At 48.3% G+C, this 18,768-nt stretch overlaps 1 protein-coding gene across 10 annotated transcripts in view; it reads left to right on the forward strand.

The window, feature by feature from the left end:
* The window catches only part of Gro (TLE family member transcriptional corepressor groucho), a 69,977-nt gene that overhangs the window by 48,245 nt on the left and 2,964 nt on the right, over positions 1–18,768 (forward strand). For 7 of the 10 annotated variants that reach the window (XM_071708860.1, XM_071708859.1, XM_071708861.1 and 4 more), the window contains 6 exons: positions 15,140–15,193; positions 15,587–15,778; positions 16,628–16,843; positions 17,291–17,358; positions 17,464–17,742; positions 18,149–18,752. In XM_071708860.1, the coding sequence (XP_071564961.1) occupies positions 15,140–15,193; positions 15,587–15,778; positions 16,628–16,843; positions 17,291–17,358; positions 17,464–17,742; positions 18,149–18,752 (1,413 nt within the window). The remainder of the gene's footprint in view (positions 1–15,139; positions 15,194–15,586; positions 15,779–16,627; positions 16,844–17,290; positions 17,359–17,463; positions 17,743–18,148; positions 18,753–18,768) is intronic. The other 3 variants (XM_071708863.1, XM_071708867.1, XM_071708869.1) reach the window with 3 other exon arrangements.

The raw sequence follows: 18,768 nt of genomic DNA on the forward strand, positions 1-18,768 counted from the left end.
ACGTCTATCCGAAGTGAAGTTCCACGAAAGTGTGTTTCTCTGTCCTGAATCACGACGACAAAAAGCGCGCGCGAACTCCTCGCGAGGGGCACGAACACGGACGGAGGGGTAGAGCAGAGGGGGCGCGAGGGAGGAGACGGGTGGTATAATTAAAAACCGTGAAAACAAGCGAACAGTTAGCCGGGTCGTCGTGCGCGCACCGACTAAATTAGATTATTTTTCTCAGCTGCTCCCTTACCTCCTTCGGGCGCTTCACTTACCCTCTCTTCATCTCTCTTTATCTTGCTCTACCTCTTCCGGTTCTGTTCTTTTCTTCTGTCGCATTTTTTTTGTACCGATTAGAGCGTTTCCACGTGAATTCATTAGCCGGCGTGGCTGTGGCTATATCCTCGGCACCCTCGGCACTTTTCTCTTTCTCGCGCGACCGTATTCGTTGATTTGCATTAATTATTTATTTAAAAGACGTCATAAAATCGTTGAGGAACGTGATGGCTATCTATTATACAGGATGAGTCGCGCAATTTGAACGGGTTATACCTTCTTCACGGTTGATGATAGGAAAAAGTGGCAGGGGAAAAAACTAAACGATTTAATGATGCCTCATTTCTTATGAAGTTACCATCCTGACATTGCACGACTCACCCTCTGTATGCGGGTGGAAAAAGAAAGCAAATTATCTACGAAATAAATACGGCAATAATATAAAATAATTTTATTAAGTAACATTTTAGATATAATATTGAATTAAAATTCAAAGCATGAGTGCGACGTATTTTCTTCGTCCATTTGTCCTTTCAGCTATCGAGGAACATATTTCCCAACGGTTCTTCGCCGCGTTCTGATGATTTCAAACCACTGTTAAAATTGCTTCTCGGACAACTGTGTAGTTGTCGCGGCCAATTGTCACTGCCAAGCTACTGGTAAAAATCAAGAAATCGCGGGCGACCAGCGTCTTGCCTCTAGTTTTCTCTGCTCTCTATCTCTCTTCCAACCACGCTTTCGTATTATCTTTCTTTCTTCCTGGATGTACTAACGATGCGTCGTTTACACGGGCAATCCCTTCGGCCCCAAGAGTGCCGGGAAGTTTGTTTGAAGTTGAGGCACTGGACAGATCCGGTCATCAGCTGCGTTTCCCCGCAGCCCCGAGATAAAGTCACGATAAATGGAAAGCAATTTTCATGATATTACAAAATTGTCATTACATTGTAATGACATTACAAAAAATAATAACATTATATTAATTACATTTTCTATAAAATTATCAGAATATGGAAAATTCTACTTACATTTATATAAAACATTGTTGTTTTATAATTATCATAATGTGGGGAGTATACTTACACGATAAAATAAATATTAATACCTTGCAAAAATTTAGATACTAAAATAAAATATTTTTATATAAGAGCGCTATTCTATACGGTTTTTTTTCGCGGTTGATATTTCTCTTATAATTAATCTATATTCTACTTATTTGCTCAATTAATTAATTTATTTTTTCATATTTATTGGAGAGAATTCTTCGCGATTATATGATGTTTAAAATGCTCATTGTGTACTTATGAAGAAATCCGCCACTGTCGCGGACGCGTGTCCCGAGTGCAGAAATGGCCTGATCGAGAATGCGAGCGCGCGACATCGTATCCGGTCGTATGTAATTCACGAGACCGACGACGAAGAAAAGAGAAGGAATGGTAGCGGGTTGGGGAGGGGAGAGAAGGGCGCGCATCCGGAAATGAGTTTTCGCTCGTGTCCACAGTCAGGTTCTTAGGACTGCCGGTCGGAGCTTCGTACCTACATGTGCACACCGAGAGAGGATTAGTCGTAGCTCAGCACACCACTACCGCTATCTCCCTAACCCCTTCGCTTCATCCCCGAGGAAGCATTAATCAAAGGAGCAACCGTATGCTCTGTTTCCGTCGCGACGAAAGCTGCTGCCGGTTCCCCACATGAAATCGCTATATCGCGGGAAAGGAGTTTATTTCGTCTTACACAAATCGGATCGAAAGTATAGCCCTGCGAATCAACAGCTCTTCATTCATGATTATTACGATAATTTCTTAAGTTTATTTAAAATTGGCGATTAATTTCAATTTAAATGAATATATTATGTATAATGTTTTTTATGAAAAGTGTATGCGATACTGAGAAAGAATCGGTTTGATACATTTGCGGCAACATTTCGAGGATAGTGATCCAGTTCTCGATTACTGCGTTTTTTTTTTTGGTATAATTACTTCTATCTCGTAAATGGAGGGATTGTGTCTGAATGTCTGACTGTGACCTCATTTTCTCGTAATCGTCATCCCGGCCGTTGGTGCTACTATACGTTGCGAAGGGTGGAGAGGCAAAAAAGATTCCCGATAAAATCCTGGAATCTACCGCGCGCCCGCGGCGGTCTCTCGGTAATACGACGGAGCATAGTGCACATTGTGAAATAACGTTTCAAAAGCGTGTCGGATGGCAAAGTGCATTTTTCATAGCGGTCGAAATGAAATTGAAGACGGAAAATCTCAAACGTGTTAAATGGCGAAATTTTTGCGTCGAGGCGGACGCGTCCTGTCCCACGATGAAAAGTAACTTTAGCTAGGTGCGCTAGAAAAACCTAATTAAACGTCCAATTAAAATTCGTTTGACTCAATAATTCCGAATAACTCGGGATCTTTTTGGAAACGTGCTATCTCGTACAAAAATCATTGGCTTATCTCAAGGTTGAGTTTCTTCGTTCAGTTTTTGATTTCGATATTCTACGAGCAAGTTACTCGAGTGTTATATTGTTTCTAGTTGCGCTCGAAAGAAATCGCATTCGTTTACCGTAAACACCGAATGTACAAGCGTTCACGGGATTTCACGGGATTAATCAAAATTCGCGCGGCATTAGATGCGCTAATGAATGGGGAGTAGTTGAATTCGAGGCGGAATCGATGCCGGGTGTTTACGAAGACGGCGGTTGAGGTCGGCCGGTTTAACTTTGTCTCCTCTGCCCTGATCCGCAGAAACTTGCAGACATCGGGACCGCGCGCGTAGATGTGCGGTAGATTCATCTGGTGGGAATTCAGGCGGCGGGAAAGAGGAACGATACGGGACGGCGAGAAAGAGAGAAAGACAGCGGAAGGCATAGGAGGTGGAGATGGCGCGCAGGAGGAGGAGAAGGAAGAGAGTTGGGACGGGTTGGGATGGGTGGGTGGTTGAATTTTTCATCTGACCACGTCGAACCAATTAAAGCGGACCACGGTACCCAACCTCCACCTCCAACCTCTTCCACTTTTTTCGTTCTCTCTTTATTTCCGCCCCGCGTGCTGGCCTTTATCCACCCTCTCTCTGCACCTCCCTCCCTCCCGCCCCCCACGCGAGCGCGAGAGAGCGTTCTCTTTCTCGAATGTGCCCTCTTCCATCTCGCTCCCACCCGCACGTCGCGCAATCCGTCGTCCACCCCCTTCGTCCCGGCGCGCCGCGCGTCCTCCTTCCATCTGGTCTTCCTTCTCTCGCCTCGTCCACTCACTCACTCTCTCTGGCAACTCGTTGGATTTTTTCGCGTCACGAGGCGGTGTAATTTATTTGGCCGAGGTAGAGAGGCACCCGCGGAGGTGGTCGACGAAGCGAGCGGGGGGTTGGGTCGGCGGTACGAGGACTACGAGGGGGGTATATCGCGGGAGAATAGGTGGAGGCGGCAGAGGTGAGGCGGCACGGAGGCGGAGGTGACGCGGCTAGAATGAGAGCACGAGGGATAGCGCGGGGGGGGGGGATAGGAGGGGGCTGGTTTCGGTTTATTTTGTGGGTCCTACCTACACCCGCTCGTCACTGTCCAACCCCGTTGGTCAGTCGGTACGTTGTACCCCGCGCGCTCTGTCTCGCTCTTCTTCTTCTCTAGCACAGCTTCGTTTCCTCTTTCGTTTTTGTATTCGCATCCCTTCCCTGCACCCCCGTCCTCGCCCGTCCGCCCGCCCGCCCGCCCGCCTCGCTCTTATACGTATCACCGTTCTTTTTTTTTCGCTCTGTCTCTTTTTTCCCCTTCATCCCTTTTTTTCCCTCGCTCTATCCGTCTCCCTCTATCGCGACTGTATACGTATATAATATAACCCACTCGTTCGCTCCACGCGAACAGCAACGCCGATATAATATTAAAAAAAAAAACTCGGGACTTCCTGATGGATCCGCTCCTGTATTTTTCGATTACTTCGCGAGCACGGTTTTTCCCCGGTGCAATCCAACCCCCGCGCGCCGACGCTCCGCCCTTCACCTGTTTCACCTGTCAACTCGCCAAGAGGGCTGCGCCTTCTGCTGGAAATTGAAAAGATCCTCGGTGTGATTTGTCGTCGTTCTACAGACCGTCTTTGTCGAACGCAAACGATGAAACTACACGTATCCCTTGATCTCTCGCGCAATAACTCTCGTGAAACAGATATATATATTTTTCTTTTTCTCTTCTTTCCGCTAATTGTCATTTGTGACTTCAAAATACTAGAAGGGACGAAACTTTCTCCTGTTTCTCGCTTTACGTTATATCTTAGTATCTTCGTCCTTATTATTTTATCGTATTGTCGTATCTTAGAAATTTGTTTAAGCATTTTTTGCATTTGTAAAAGTCTATATTGAATCTTTGTATTACGACGCTTTTTAATTTGCTTTTCCAATACCTTTTACAATACTTTAACCGAAGGTATGTACATGCATGCGATGCAAGTCCTGACGATATTAACACCGGATGTCGAGACTCGGTATACTGCTGTATTACTTACCTCGGGCGATCGAATCGATCTCGCGGCTGACGGACGTAAGATCGTAGTTTTCCGCTGACCGCGGGCGTCGTTCTGAATCGCTATCGACCCGCCTCCGCCGTATTAACGGCGTCGATTAGATAACAATAATACGTTCGCCGGGAGTATTACGCGATGCCAGCTGCGCACTTCTTGGTCGATTATCGTTTCGCGCTCGACCATGCCAATGCCACCGGACTTCCAACTAGTTGCGCGCGGTGGTACTAATGAGAACCCCGCGTCCACGAGAATCCCTCATCCATCATCCTTCCGCGCTATTTCCTATTCGCGCCGCGCACGCTCGCGGACTATCCCTTGCACTCGATAATTCGCACTTCATTACCCTATTGGCTACTTAACATTCTTTGCTGCTTAAACCAGTGTCAGTTTGTACAAGGCAGCGCATTGAAAAGTTTATTATTACACAGAGCGTGTCGCCTACGTCTACCGACAATGAGTCTTTTTATGTATGTGAATTCTTTGATCGGATTCACATCAATTTGTTCTTAACAAGAGATATTTATTACCAGTACTTCATGACGTGTTTTGTCACGTTTTCGATAAAAGTAAAAGTTTCCGCAATGAAAGAAATTGTAGTCTTTCGTTATTCAATTTGTAATTTAAACGTCTGTAAAGCTCTGAAAGCAAGATGTAGATGGCACTTCTTCCTGGTCAATCCCTTGATCGCCATTCAGCCGCGCACTAAGTGGTAAATAACTTGGTTATCGATTACAAAAAAGATGGTCTCCCGACGGTCTCAAGGGGTTCCCGCGTGCCGCAGCCGGGTTCATCAATTCGGGTCGGCGCGCGGCGTAACAAATTTTATATCCGTCTTTGCGCCTTATTACTTTTTCAGACGCGAGCGCTCGGAACAGTCGATATCTCCGACGGGCGGGTTCTTGTTACAAAACGCTCTGTCGACCTCTCACAATCGCTCGTGAGAGACGTCGGTGGACCTGTCTTCCTCTCGCCGAGGCGGGATACCGGGATGTCTTTCTCCGTCTCTCGCTCACCCCCCGTGTCTATCTGTCTCTTCCTTATTCTCCGCTTCGTCTCATCTCTTCCTTCTTCACCCCCTCCTCCTCTTCCTCTTCCTCCTGGCCCGCCACCTCTCCTTGCTGCATCCCTTGGTGCCGCTTCCACTAGCTCTCCTCGCCAGGAATATAAAGATCTCGACGATCTCGGTTGTAGCGGCCAACCCAGTGGCGTAACTACGAATTTCAAAGCTTCTCTATTTTACGACGCGGCGTTTCGACGCCGAAAACCTCTCTTCGCACGCGCCTTATCTCGTTTCGATTCTGATCGATAAAATAATCGGTTTCATTAAATTGAATATTGAGGCGCAATTTAGATAAAATGTACAGTTGAAATTCTAATAATATAATTTACAGAAATTTAAAGTCGATTTTCTTAAGCAAAATTTCTAAAAATCAGAATCACTTGGAATTATCGAAAAAATAAGGTTTCGCAGGTATTTAACTGATATTAATTATAATTAAAAATGGAAAAACCTGTCGAGAGAGCGTGACGCTCAGCTGATCAACGCGTCAGACCGAGTTAATGAATTAATTAAGTAATCAATCAATCAGTTGGGACGCGTCAAAAGTGGTAGGGTTCTCGACGGTCGTGTCTCGTTTCATAGATGCGTTTCTTTTTCGGTGCAGTGAGGGAAGAGAGATGCGCCGAGAAAAAAGCGCAGCCGTCCGTCGCTCTTTGGCGACGAAAAGAAAGGCGGTCAACACGAAAGCTCTCGCAGGGCTTTCATAAACCTCGCGTTATAACGCGCTTTCTGAAACGTAAAGTAATATTAACAGTGATGAACGGAATGTTTTTTCTTAATAATATATTTATCGTCGTTATATAACAGTTATTTAACATTTTTCATTAACGTTGCTTATTACGTGAAAAATGCAATGAAAAGATGTATGTTTATATTGTGTGAAATTCGTCTAAATTGCGGCGCTAAAATAATTTAACTCTTAACACGTTTAAGAAATGACCTCTTCTTTCGTTTAATTATTTGTTTTTAAATCAACGGAAAAGATTTATACTCTGGTAACGGTATTTGTTTCTAAAATAGAATGGCTATATATAGTTTTAATAATCTATCGCACGCATCGCGACGCGTTACAGAAATAGCACAAGCATCAATTTCGAGCATTCAATTTACAGTCGAAAATTGTTAACGCATATTTGTTGCATTCATAATATTGCGAACCGTGACTGTAACAGCGAAAAAAATCAGCCTTGAATGAAAGAAATGCTTACAAATCGACACGCGCTTGCAAGCGTGCGCTTTCGTGCACGCACTGGTGCGCTTTGACGCCTCTCTGTATCGCGCGCACACACACGCACCCACGTACACGCGTCGAAACGAGGCCCCCTCGACGTCAGCGATGAAACGCATACGTACACGTGCACAAGAAGCACTTGGGATACCTAAAGCGGAAATTCGAGGTGTGTACGTGGTTGCGAGTGTATCTGCCGCGGCGCCTTGGGGCAGAGAGGCGACGAGAGGGGGGAAGGAGTGCAGGCAGAGGGTGCTAGGAGGCCAGGGCGGTTGCTCGGGGAGTTGGGGGCGGCGTGCAGGGTGGTATGATGACAAAACATTCGCTCTGAGCTTCCGCAGGGGATCGGGGCGCGGGGGCCGCTCGATGTACAGCCGAAGGGGTTGGTGGTGGCACGGGGGTCGGGGGCGAGGGGAGAAAGGGTGGCGAGACGGAGGGGAGCTGGGTTAGGTTCGCGGCTGCTCTCGGGGGCCAGGGGTGACCGCGCGGGGGGGTGGGGAAACGTGAGCGCCGGGCGGAAAGAGACCTCCATCCACCAGCCTCACCCTCACCCTCTTTCTCCTCCTCCTGCTCCTCCTCTTCTGTAAGCGAGGTGAGGTTGTACGGTCGGCTCGCGTCGTTCGTGTGAAACGCGCGTGTACGTGTGTATCTCGCGCACGGACGCGTATGGTCGCGCGCGGTTGTGTACACGAGTGTTACTACTTCGTGTACTACCCTCGGCGAGTGTGTGGAGAACGGGCGAAGGATGAGAGAGAGAATGAGAGGGAGGGTGAGTGAGAGAGTGAGAAAAAGAGAGACAGGAGACAGATAGATAGTACAAGAGAGAGGGAGAGAGAGAAAGAGAGAGGGAGGGAGGGAGAGAGAGAGAGAGAGAGAGAGAGGAATGGAACACGGCGACGTGGCGAGGAGGTTTATATCCATCATTTTGTATTTCTCGCAGACATAAAAATCTATACCATCGCCAACCCCCCGCCCGCCCACCGACAGCAGCAGCACACCGCGCCACGCCACACCACACCACGTACAACACCGCCACGCCGTTTCGCTTCGCGCCAGAGCTCCGCGTCCCTTCGCCGCGACCGACCAACGCTTTCACCACCCATCCGAGCACCTTCTCTCCCGCTCCTCTCGCGACCTACTCACCCTCGTCTCCCGTTTCCCCATCCCCCTTTCCATCACCCGCTCCCTACGTACGGAGCCGAACCCTGGCTGTGCACCGAGAGAGAGAGCGTACAACCGCCGCCTCTCACTCTCCTCCGTCACCCCTGCACCGCGGGATGGATGGATAGATGGATGGATGGATGGGGTTGAGCCGTGGGGGTGGGATAGGGTGGAGCGGGAGTGCAAATATCGTATTTATTGTATGACGGGTCCGCGTATCCCGAGCTAACGCCTCCTGCCGGCCCACTTCCTCCTCCTTCTCCTCCTCCTCCTCCTCCTCCTCCTTCTCCTCTTTCCAGCGCATCGAGAGAGCGAGCGCGTCCCTTTTTCCGACTTGCTCTCTCGCCTCGTCGCTCTCTGCTTCCTCTCACCCTGTGTGTGTGTATATATATTGTGTGTACGTGTGCACGTTTCGCACCTTTCGAGAATGCTTCTTTCGCTCTTTATAACGCCCGAGACATACTCGGACCACCCTCGGGCCGGGCCCTTTGCCGAGGGTGGCTCACTAAGGGAACGAGAAGGGAACGATATTGTCGTTGTCGTTGTCGTTGTCGTCGTCGTCGTCGCCGCTGTGACTCTTTATAGTATAATCGTTTGACGACGAGGATCGAGTTATCATTGGCACTCTCCTCCGCTTTTCTTCTCCTCCCCCTTTCCCTCTCGTCGTCTCCTGCTCGCCGGAGGTAATTATGAATACTGTTCAAAGCGAGGCAATAAGGACGCGCTGATTGAACGTTTAATAGGAGGTTTAATATTGCGCGCCTGGCGCCGCGTTCGCGCTGCTTGGCATAACAACAAGTGGATTTATAACGACGCGACTACTACTCCGGCTCGCGCAGGTGGAGGCGCGAATATTCGTTGTTGGCGGTCGCGGCCGCGAGCACACTCGAACGCGTTGCACCGCGCGTTGCTGCACGGACCGACTGCTAACTCGCTTTTATCGAATGACAAGGGCGAGCCGCCCCTTTCACGCGCCGCACGTGAAGTAATTATCGGACAAATGCATCGGTGTCTTGGAACGAGAGTGACTGGTATCGCGTGTGTGACCTGAAAGGGGATGAAAGGGAACGTTGTACGTACCTAGGGATATCATCCCATTTGCCTTCAAATTTTCGGATAAGAAATCGTTTCTCATTCCAAGATATTGTAAAGTTAAAAATGTCGCTGTATAAATATGTAAATAATTATACTGGGAAAAATGTGATGATTAAAGCAGTAGAGGAATTAAAAATTATGAGATAACACGGGGCGCGCGTGCAATACTTATTGTCGTCGCCTGCGCGTCATGTCGGAGAAACGACTCTCATCGCAAGACACGGCGCTTTTAGTAAAACGCCAACGCCCCATACATGCGCGCGAAATCCAGGGGTAGGCCAGGGGGATGCCGGCAAGAGCAGAGGGGGGAGGGTCTGTTGTGGATGTCAGAAGCAAATGTGCTTTCGGCGCGGAAGGAGCTTAAGGAGCCCGTAAATTTCCACACCGTAGAAAAACGACATGCACGAGCCTGTTGAAATCCTCTCCACCGAGCAGAAGGTCCTCCCTACTTTCCCTACCCTCTTTCGAACTCAGTTTCTCTCTCCTTTTTTTCCTCCCTCGCTTGTTTTCCCTTTTTATTTCTCTTTCTGCCGCCGCGTGTCTCCCCCTCCTCTCCCTCCTCCCGCCCTTTACTCTCGCGGCGCGAGGCTATTGGCCACTTTCGAATTTAATTTTCTCACACAGCGGCGATGCCGAAAAACATTTACGGGCTATAAAGGATCGCCGATGGGAAGTGCAAACTATGGTTAAAAAAAGAGGGAGAGAGAGAGAGAGAGAGAGAGAGAGAGAGATGGAGAAAGTTCGCCAGAAACACGGGGAGGAGGGACGTATGCGTCTGACCGCAAAACTGACGAGCCAGAGATGGCGAACGTTACCGTCGAACGATCTTTGAGGGACGTAAAATGTCGTGATGCGACGATAGACATCGAATGCCGGCGGCGAGACGTCGGGACATGTCGCGACGCCAACGTCTCGAAATTCTGTAATCGAACGCCTGCCGCTGGTAACGATATCTGAGCCTTAGAACAGTGGTACAAGTCTTGTATTCCTTATTTCATTATTTTAGAGATAAAAGCACTTAAAAGTACTTAATAGAAAATTCAATTGTTTCGTTGCGGTATCTTCTTGCGGCGAATACTTTATAGTATTTTAATTGGCCTCTGCTTATACTTATCCGCTCAATGAAAATTGCTAAAAAAATCGTAATAGGATTTAAGATCTGTATTCGACGAGAATTAATGCAAAGCTTGCGTCGACGGGAAATAAATGTGATCGCGTTAGTTGTATCGCGAGTATATAAAATATCTCTGTGAGTTGATAAATTTTGCCATCGGCGCGCACGCCGCGATTAATGAATCATAATTGGTGGCAACGGGGAATCGCGCGAAGGTGGAAGAGGAGTTGGATGAAATAAAAGGCGAAAACGCGCGCGGGCGAAAGAGAGAAGGAGAAGGAGGAAGCGGAAGAAGTGAGAAAAGGTGGCGGAATAAAAGGGTGGAGGCCGCAATGAGCTGAGCTTTTCCACGCTTCCCCTAATTACATTTTCATACGAACCGTTTCCCCTTTATTTTCTCCTCCGCTCCACGACTATTTTTCCCAGAGCTAAATCCCCCACCATTCTCCGTCAACGACTGCTACCCTTTTCTTCCGTTTCTTCGCCCTCGTCTGCGTCTTCGTCTCTTTTCCTTTTCCACTCCCCGATGACCCTTCCATCCTCTCGCGTCTTTTCGCACTGGAAAAACGCTTTAATACATTTTCGCCGCTCGTCGCCGCGCGGAGGAGAGAAAAAAGGTGAGAGGGAAAACAAGAGAAATATCATCTCGCAGCCTCGAGACGCGTCAATTTCCGCGACGCGCGTACAAGTCCCGCATTAAGGGCGCATTAAGGAGCGCATTCAGCGAGGCGTGGGTTCTGAAGCGATCTGTGAAACGGATTCTGAGTTCTAAAGTCCGAAGCCGAGATTACTATTGCACCAAAGAGACGTACTTGCCCCGGAGTTCGATGTTAGTTTTAAGCCAGTTCCGAAGTCAGTTTCCTCGTCATTTATCGACACTCGTCATTATCGATAATCGCGCGTGCGTTTTCTTCACGTCCAGGTACCTACAACGTTAACGTAAATCACGGTAATTTTCACATCTCGCGTCAATCTTGATTCCAATATATTCCAGCTTCGACACTCTTGGGAAGTTTCTATGCTCTTGGAGTACAAAGAGAGAAATATGTTACTAATTACTATTAATAAGTCGACAGAACCCCGATATACAATCAATTAAAGAGAAGAACGCCTTTACGGTCAGGACTTGGATCTTGGTAGCCTAATAATATTATTCGCGTGAATTTTATGTACAATTCTTCACCCTAGCAAACGCCACGCGCCCCATTACCAACGGTCTTAAAACGCAGTCTCAACGTTTGCCAGGGCGAAGAATTGCACATAAAATTCACGCGAATAATATTATTTAGGCTACCAAGATCCAGTCCTGACTGTAAGGGCGTTCTTCTCTAATTGATTGTGTATTATTATTATTTTTTATTATTTTCTTTCGCTACGACAGGGCACCTTAGACCTACCGTTATTCTCGACAATGGGTGACGGACGATTTTTGTCGTCGACGAGCGTGCTCAACCCCTTCGTACATCGCTTCTCGTCCCTCCATGTATATCCAGCGCGCGCGACATAATCGCTTTAATACATATCCACTGCGTCCTCGCTTCGAAACATAAAAGCGGTCATCCCTGTAAAAGTTATGGGATAATGCTTACTACGTCTCGCCTTAGATCGAATACACAGGATATTCTACCACATACTTCGTACCATCGAGATACGCTTTAACGTCAGACGACGCGTAGTGTCTACTAATTATTTTCCGTTAAAATCTTCACATGTCTCTTTTTTTCTTTATTTAAGTGAGATATCTCGAAGAAATCGATTTACGCCACCAATGAGTGTGTACTCACACACTTTCTGTGTTGCGCGTTGCAGCTGCTTTGTGTTTAAAGGCTACGAAATTGGAGTTTTACAAATTATACAAGGCAATTAAATTTGCATGAGAATTTTACGAGAGTTTACGCCTCGCAGCGAGAGAATAAATAAACGTCGATGTGCAAATGATATCCCTGCGTATTTGCAATCGGCGAACGCGACGGATTTCGTGTGCAACGAAATAGTCGAGTGCTCGTATGGTCGGATAATCCCATTCCCGTATTCCCGTCCGAGAGTGGACACGCCGCTTTTCCCATCGTAGCCACTCGCTTAACTTTGCGAAAGTCAGCAGCGTAGGGGGAGACCAGACTAGGAAGAGGAAGAAGAAGAAGCAGTAGACGGCGGGACACGGAAGGGGACGAGGGGACACGGAAAGCCTTCGATTCTTCTTTCGCTCTCGTGCGTTTGTTTACAGAGGACCTCGATAGAAGGTGGCTGGCGCGGAACGAGGGTACAGGACCTCGGCAGTAGAGTAAAGAAGCGGAAGGGGGGAGATCCGGAGCGGAGGGACCGTAACAGAAAAGTACCTAGGGTAGACGCGCGAGAAGAGCGAGGCGCGGGGACGCGGAGGAAGGAACGAGCCAAAGTGGTGGAGAAGAAGAAGGATGAGGGGGCAAAAAAAAAAGGATTCGAGAATTCTCGAGGCGAAGAGTCGAGTGGTTGGGTGGTCGAATAATAGAGCTGCCCTTAATACCGTCATCCCCGCGCTATCCCCGGGTTAAACGAGGGAAGAGGTCGGCGGAAGAAGCAGCGCTGCGAAAGAGAAAGAAAGAGAGAGCGAGCGAGCGAGAGAGAGAGAGACGGGAGTGTGGGTGGCGGTGGTACGGAAGCGAAGGACGAACCCGGTGAGGAGGGGGTGGAGGGACCCCGAGGGGGTCAGGATGGTCGCTCGTGGTTCGTGTGCCGCCGCCGCCGCCGCCGCCGCTGTCGGGTGGGAAACAGGAGAACGGAATAGAAGGGATGATAACATTTGTATCATATTTAACGCTAGAACGAGCGGGTTAAGGGGTGGAAGACAACCTCCACCCGCCGACCACCTTCTTCCTCGTCGTCTCCTTCGGTCTTCTCTCCCGCTCTCTTGGTCACCCTCCGGCTCCCTCGGTCTCCCTCATAACCGCGCTCCTCCGCCGCCACCTCGCACCCCCCTTTACCCCCTCTCCCCCTCCCCCTCGCTCTCTCTCGCCACTCCGAGTAATATACCACTGAAATCAATACCACCACACTGCCTTCTCTATTTACCCAAGCTCATCATCCGTACACAAATTTATTGCGTGTCCCTAGCAGCTCGAAACATCCCTCCCGAACTGCCAAGGGTATCTGGCGCTGCCAGATTGCGATTTCGTAGTGGCCCGGTTAATGTCACGCGGCCCATTTAACGCGTTTCTTCTCGGAAATCCGCCGGGCTATCTTTGTTAAAAAGTACTTTCCGATTATCTCGAGATGGATATCTGCTTTCGTGTCCTTTCTGTCGGTCCTTCGAGGGTCGAATCAAACGCGTTCTCATTTTCCAGCGCAAGATTTATCTTTTGCCACCAAATAAAACTAAAACACGACCAAACATCTTGGTACAATCCTCAAATATTAGTGATTAAGTCTAAGAGAAGTCTATTTGTCTTATGTTTCTTTTACCTAGATGCAACGGTACTCGGTGCAAAAGATATCCAAGGGCAGATGCGGAGATATGCCTAAGAAAAAAAAAGGAAGAAAATACTCATGGACGTTTTACGTTACTTTTAATTACTCCGAGCTTCTTATTAATCCACGATTTCAATTTTTCTGAAAATCGTGCGGACAACTTTCTGCCGTGCAGCAGCAGTCGAATATAATTTATGCATGCGCTGGGACGTCGGATAAGATCACGTTAGGCGGCCGTTGGCGGTAGTTAGCGGGAGAAATTTTTTAAATACCCGCCAGAGGTGAATTACTTAAAACGCTCGCGCGCGACGCGCACAGGTGGTTTCGTGCGTTCGTATGCGACGCACCCGCACATTGCAATCTCGCGTGGCACCGTCGCACACATAGGTATACACGTACGGAGATGCACGGTGCATCGATGGGGCGTTATACGCTCTGCGATAATATTACGTCATTAGGCGGGCAATGCTACTATCGCGTGCCCTGCTTTGAGCTCGTTATGCACCACGTTCTGAGAGAACGGAGGGAGCGGGGAGGGCGCGGGGCCGCCGCTCTTGCGGCCAAGTGAAAGATAACCGATAAGTAGTGTTACGAGATAAATGCCACATAAATTAGCCATACGCGATATACGTGTACGCTACGCCGACGTATAGCACGGACGCAAAATTGCGGGGACGGTAACGGGCTTGTTATAGATATAGCCCGGTATAAGATAAACGTTGTATATAACACGATAGCCCGCAAATTGTTTCGCGAATGATAAAATGTACAGTTAATTGCGATTAGGTAATGCTTTCTTCCTAATTACTCGCACGCCGCGCAACCAAATTGGATTCAAAAGCGCAGAGTCCGAAGTAACGATCAACAAAATTAAGGAATTAAGAAAACGCGATTCTTTTCAAGTATTTTAATTTTCAATATTAAATCATCTTAGTTAATTTTGTTCGTGATCGTCTTAACTGCGAGTTGAATTACGCATTCACGGGCTCACGTCGATACACCGTGCGGCAAAGCTTATTGCCTCCAGGCGTTCGCGCCGTTAATTTATTGTTCGAGCACAATCGGAGCATCGCGTGAGCGAGGCACCAAGATTAATAATGCATCTCTCGGAGGGTGCGTCCGCCAGTAGGACGCGCGAGAATATGGGTCGAGTTGCTCGTCTACTTGGATGGGAGGTGCATCAAAAGCTCGTTGATGCACTCGGCTCGGTAGACTGGCCGACTGCTCACGTGGAGCGCGTCTCGTTATCATCATCTAACATGTCATTTCGAACTTTTCAGGAGAGCGACGCTGAGAAGAGCGACCAGGACCTGGTTGTCGACGTGGCGAACGAGGTAAGAGACTATCATTAAAAAAGCGTCGTAAATTTTTAGACGAATAATTACATACATATATCTATATACTTTATCTACACGCAATTATAATTATCTTTCGTAATTATCATGCAAGTTTTAAACTTTACACTTGTTCGATGTGTCAAAGCATTGTGTTAAAATTAACATTGATGGGAGAAACGACGCGAAGTCATTTTGATTTCAGCTTCTACTCTTGGAAAGTAAAAGATTTTTGTATTGAGAAACAAGAGAAGAAAAAAAGTTTCGCGGATGAAAGATATACATTGCCGAGATCTAAAAGACTCGTGCTGTCGCATGCTAACATTTAAGTACGATATTGCGTGTGTGTGTGTGTTCGCTTAACGAATTCCTGATATTTGCGTATCGCGAAAGGAGGCGTCGTCGCCGCACGCGAACGGGGAGCACTCGGACCCACGTGAAAACGGCACCCTGGAGAAGCTGGGCGCACCGGGCCACGTTGGCGGACCGGTATCCGGCGCGGGCTCGGCATCCGTTAAGGACAGGCCGCCGTCGCGCAGCGGCAGCTCCTCCGCCCGTAGTACACCGTCTCTGAAAAGTAAAGATGTAAGATCTCGCGGAGAGTAAGCTTATTCGGCGCTGCGACCCGGCCCAATCGTGACTCTGTCGCCCATACATACCGGAATACCCTCTCACGCGAACGTAAAAGTCGAGCTTTTTTACTTACGTGATACTTAGGATCGTCAGACGTTCCTTTTTCCTTTTTTAAATTGTCGTTTCGAAAAAAAAAAAAAAGAAGTGTCAAAATTATATACTCGTATATACGCAAGAATCTGTAATCTGAAAATGAGGTGTATATATTGCGTTAAACGAAGAAAACTCGCTTGAATGAAGTTATTTGTATAGTTCAACCAAGAAGAGAAGGTTGAAATAAAAAGCTTTAATTCTTATAAGAAGATTATAGATTCTTGCGTATATAAGTCTTGACACTTCTTTTTTTTCTGTGTGCTCATTTATTTTCAAGCGTGGAGTAGTGACCGAGAGACGATTGGTATACGTTACAAAACTGTGCGACTGTTAAAATAATCGTGAAAGCATCCTCGGTTGGGCGCAAAGAATTCCGTTGTAAGCGCAATTTCTGCGCAGCTCTTAACGTCTGATGATTCTAACGATATCGTAACATCTCCGCGACATGCACCGGCGACAACACGGAGCGCATTTTCTTTTTCACTCACTCGATCGATCGTCTTCGAGGCAGCGGCTCTCTGCCGCCGCGTGCGAAACGAAACGGAGGGAATGACATATATATATATATATATATATATATATATATATATATATATATATATATCCGCGTATTTTCAATCGCGGCTGACAATCGGTCGGCAGCTTAGTACGATTGCGACACAGTGAGCGTCTGCAAAAAAGTGGGTGCAAACACCGTGCGTTCGCCAGGTCGACAAGCCGGGTACACCTGTGGCGGCGGCGAGGGGCTCGCGCAGTTGTACGCCAACTATGGGCGGCATCCCTGGGTCCTTGGCGCGGGTCTATCATCCGCCATCGTCGCAGCAAACGCCACCGCAGGGTTATCAGGGCTTGCCATCCCGCGGCAATGAGCCGCCGCAGTCGCCCTCGCCATACAGCAACTTGCCATACGCGCGGCCCTCCATGGTGATTCATGACCCCGTAACACCTTAGTCCTTACGTTACCACGCTTTCATTAGTTAACTGATATACTTTTATGCGACTGAAAAAAAAAAGAAAAGATAATACGAATTGATTTTGGACGCAACCGCTTAATTCATTTCAACCTTAGAGAAGGACTTCTGCAAACGGTATATTGTTCTCCTTGATTGTCTTCCATGGATACTGTAAACCTCTCTAGATCGAACCCGATGAAATTTAGCGGGAGCGAATGATTGGAAAGGTCAAAACTGGCAGAGGTCCTCTTAGGGTTGAAAGCGCGATCAGTCTCGTGCAAGAACTACCGAAATCGACGATGACCGTTTTTTCCTAAGGCCATTTATTTCGCACTTTGTACTAAACGAACGCGTCTTTAATTTTTTTTTTCCTCGTCTCTGCGCGTCACGATACTGAGCGCGACCGTCTCTTCCGCAGATCGGTTTCGACGGTCACATGAGGATACCCGCGAGTAACGGACTGAACAACATCGCAGGTGGCAAACCGTACGTAATTACAGTTTATGCGAAGTCGTCTAAGGTCTTTCTAAAAGCCGTTCTCATCTGCATTGCGATAAGAACGCGTTAAACACTTGTGTTTATTTCGCGCAGGGCGTACTCCTACCATATGAACGGCGAGGGCCAGCTGCAGCCCGTACCATTCCCCACGGACGCTCTGGTAGGACCGGGTATCCCGCGTCACGCACGTCAGATTAACACCCTGACGCACGGCGAGGTGGTCTGCGCCGTTACGATCTCGAATCCGACCAAGTACGTCTACACCGGCGGCAAGGGTTGCGTCAAGGTCTGGGACATCGGCCAAAGTGTCGGCAGCGCCAGCGTGAAACCAGTTTCGCAGCTGGACTGTTTGCAACGTGACAATTACATTAGGTAAGAGTGATTTCAACTCCGCGCTATTACGTCCAAACGACTCGTTGGACCTTGGAGTGGATATTCTCGCGACAAGGCTCGCGTGCGCGATTTGATCTGATAAAATAGGTAGCGAATAAAGTCGTGTTTCTTCTGGTAGTGACCGAAGTAATTTTATTTAAAGGAAAAAAAGACGAGACCGTTGTTGGAAGTTATTGCATACCCAAGTAGCACACGTTGGTTTTTTTTTATTGTTTCCTAAGCAGTTATAAAACATTAGATACGTTTAGGAGAAACATATGTAAGACATGTATGGATCCTCGCGTGCTACCTGGGTAGGTTACATTAATTAGAATTAAGTTTTTTAACCGTAAAGCTAAATTAAGCGGGAGACATTCGGCGAAATTGACATCTTCGACCTTTCCAGGTCCGTGAAGCTTCTGCCTGACGGGAGGACCCTGATAGTCGGCGGGGAGGCCAGTCAACTGAGCATCTGGGACCTAGCGAGTCCCACGCCCAGAATTAAAGCGGAGTTGACCTCGTCGGCGCCCGCGTGCTACGCCCTGGCGATCTCGCCGGACTCGAAGGTCTGCTTCAGCTGCTGCAGCGACGGCAATATCGCCGTGTGGGACCTGCAGAATCAGACGTTGGTCAGGCAGTTCCAGGGTCACACGGACGGCGCGTCCTGCATCGACATCTCCGCCGACGGGTCGAAACTCTGGACCGGCGGCCTCGACAACACCGTGCGCTCCTGGGACCTCCGCGAGGGCCGGCAGCTGCAGCAGCACGATTTCACCTCGCAGATATTCTCCCTCGGTTACTGCCCCACCGGCGAGTGGCTGGCCGTCGGGATGGAGAACTCGAACGTCGAGGTGCTCCACGCCACCAAGTCCGACAAGTACCAGCTGCATCTGCACGACTCCTGCGTGCTCTCGCTGCGTTTCGCCTCCTGCGGCAAGTGGTTCGTCTCGACCGGCAAGGACAATCTGCTGAACGCGTGGCGTACGCCGTACGGTGCTTCAATATTTCAGGCAAGTAAAAAAAGAA

The sequence above is a fragment of the Temnothorax nylanderi genome, unplaced genomic scaffold (genome assembly GCF_030848795.1).
Source record: "Temnothorax nylanderi isolate EJ_2023f unplaced genomic scaffold, tnyl_v1.0 TNYL_tig0072_pilon, whole genome shotgun sequence".
In the NCBI taxonomy this organism is placed as follows: Eukaryota; Metazoa; Arthropoda; class Insecta; order Hymenoptera; family Formicidae; genus Temnothorax; species Temnothorax nylanderi.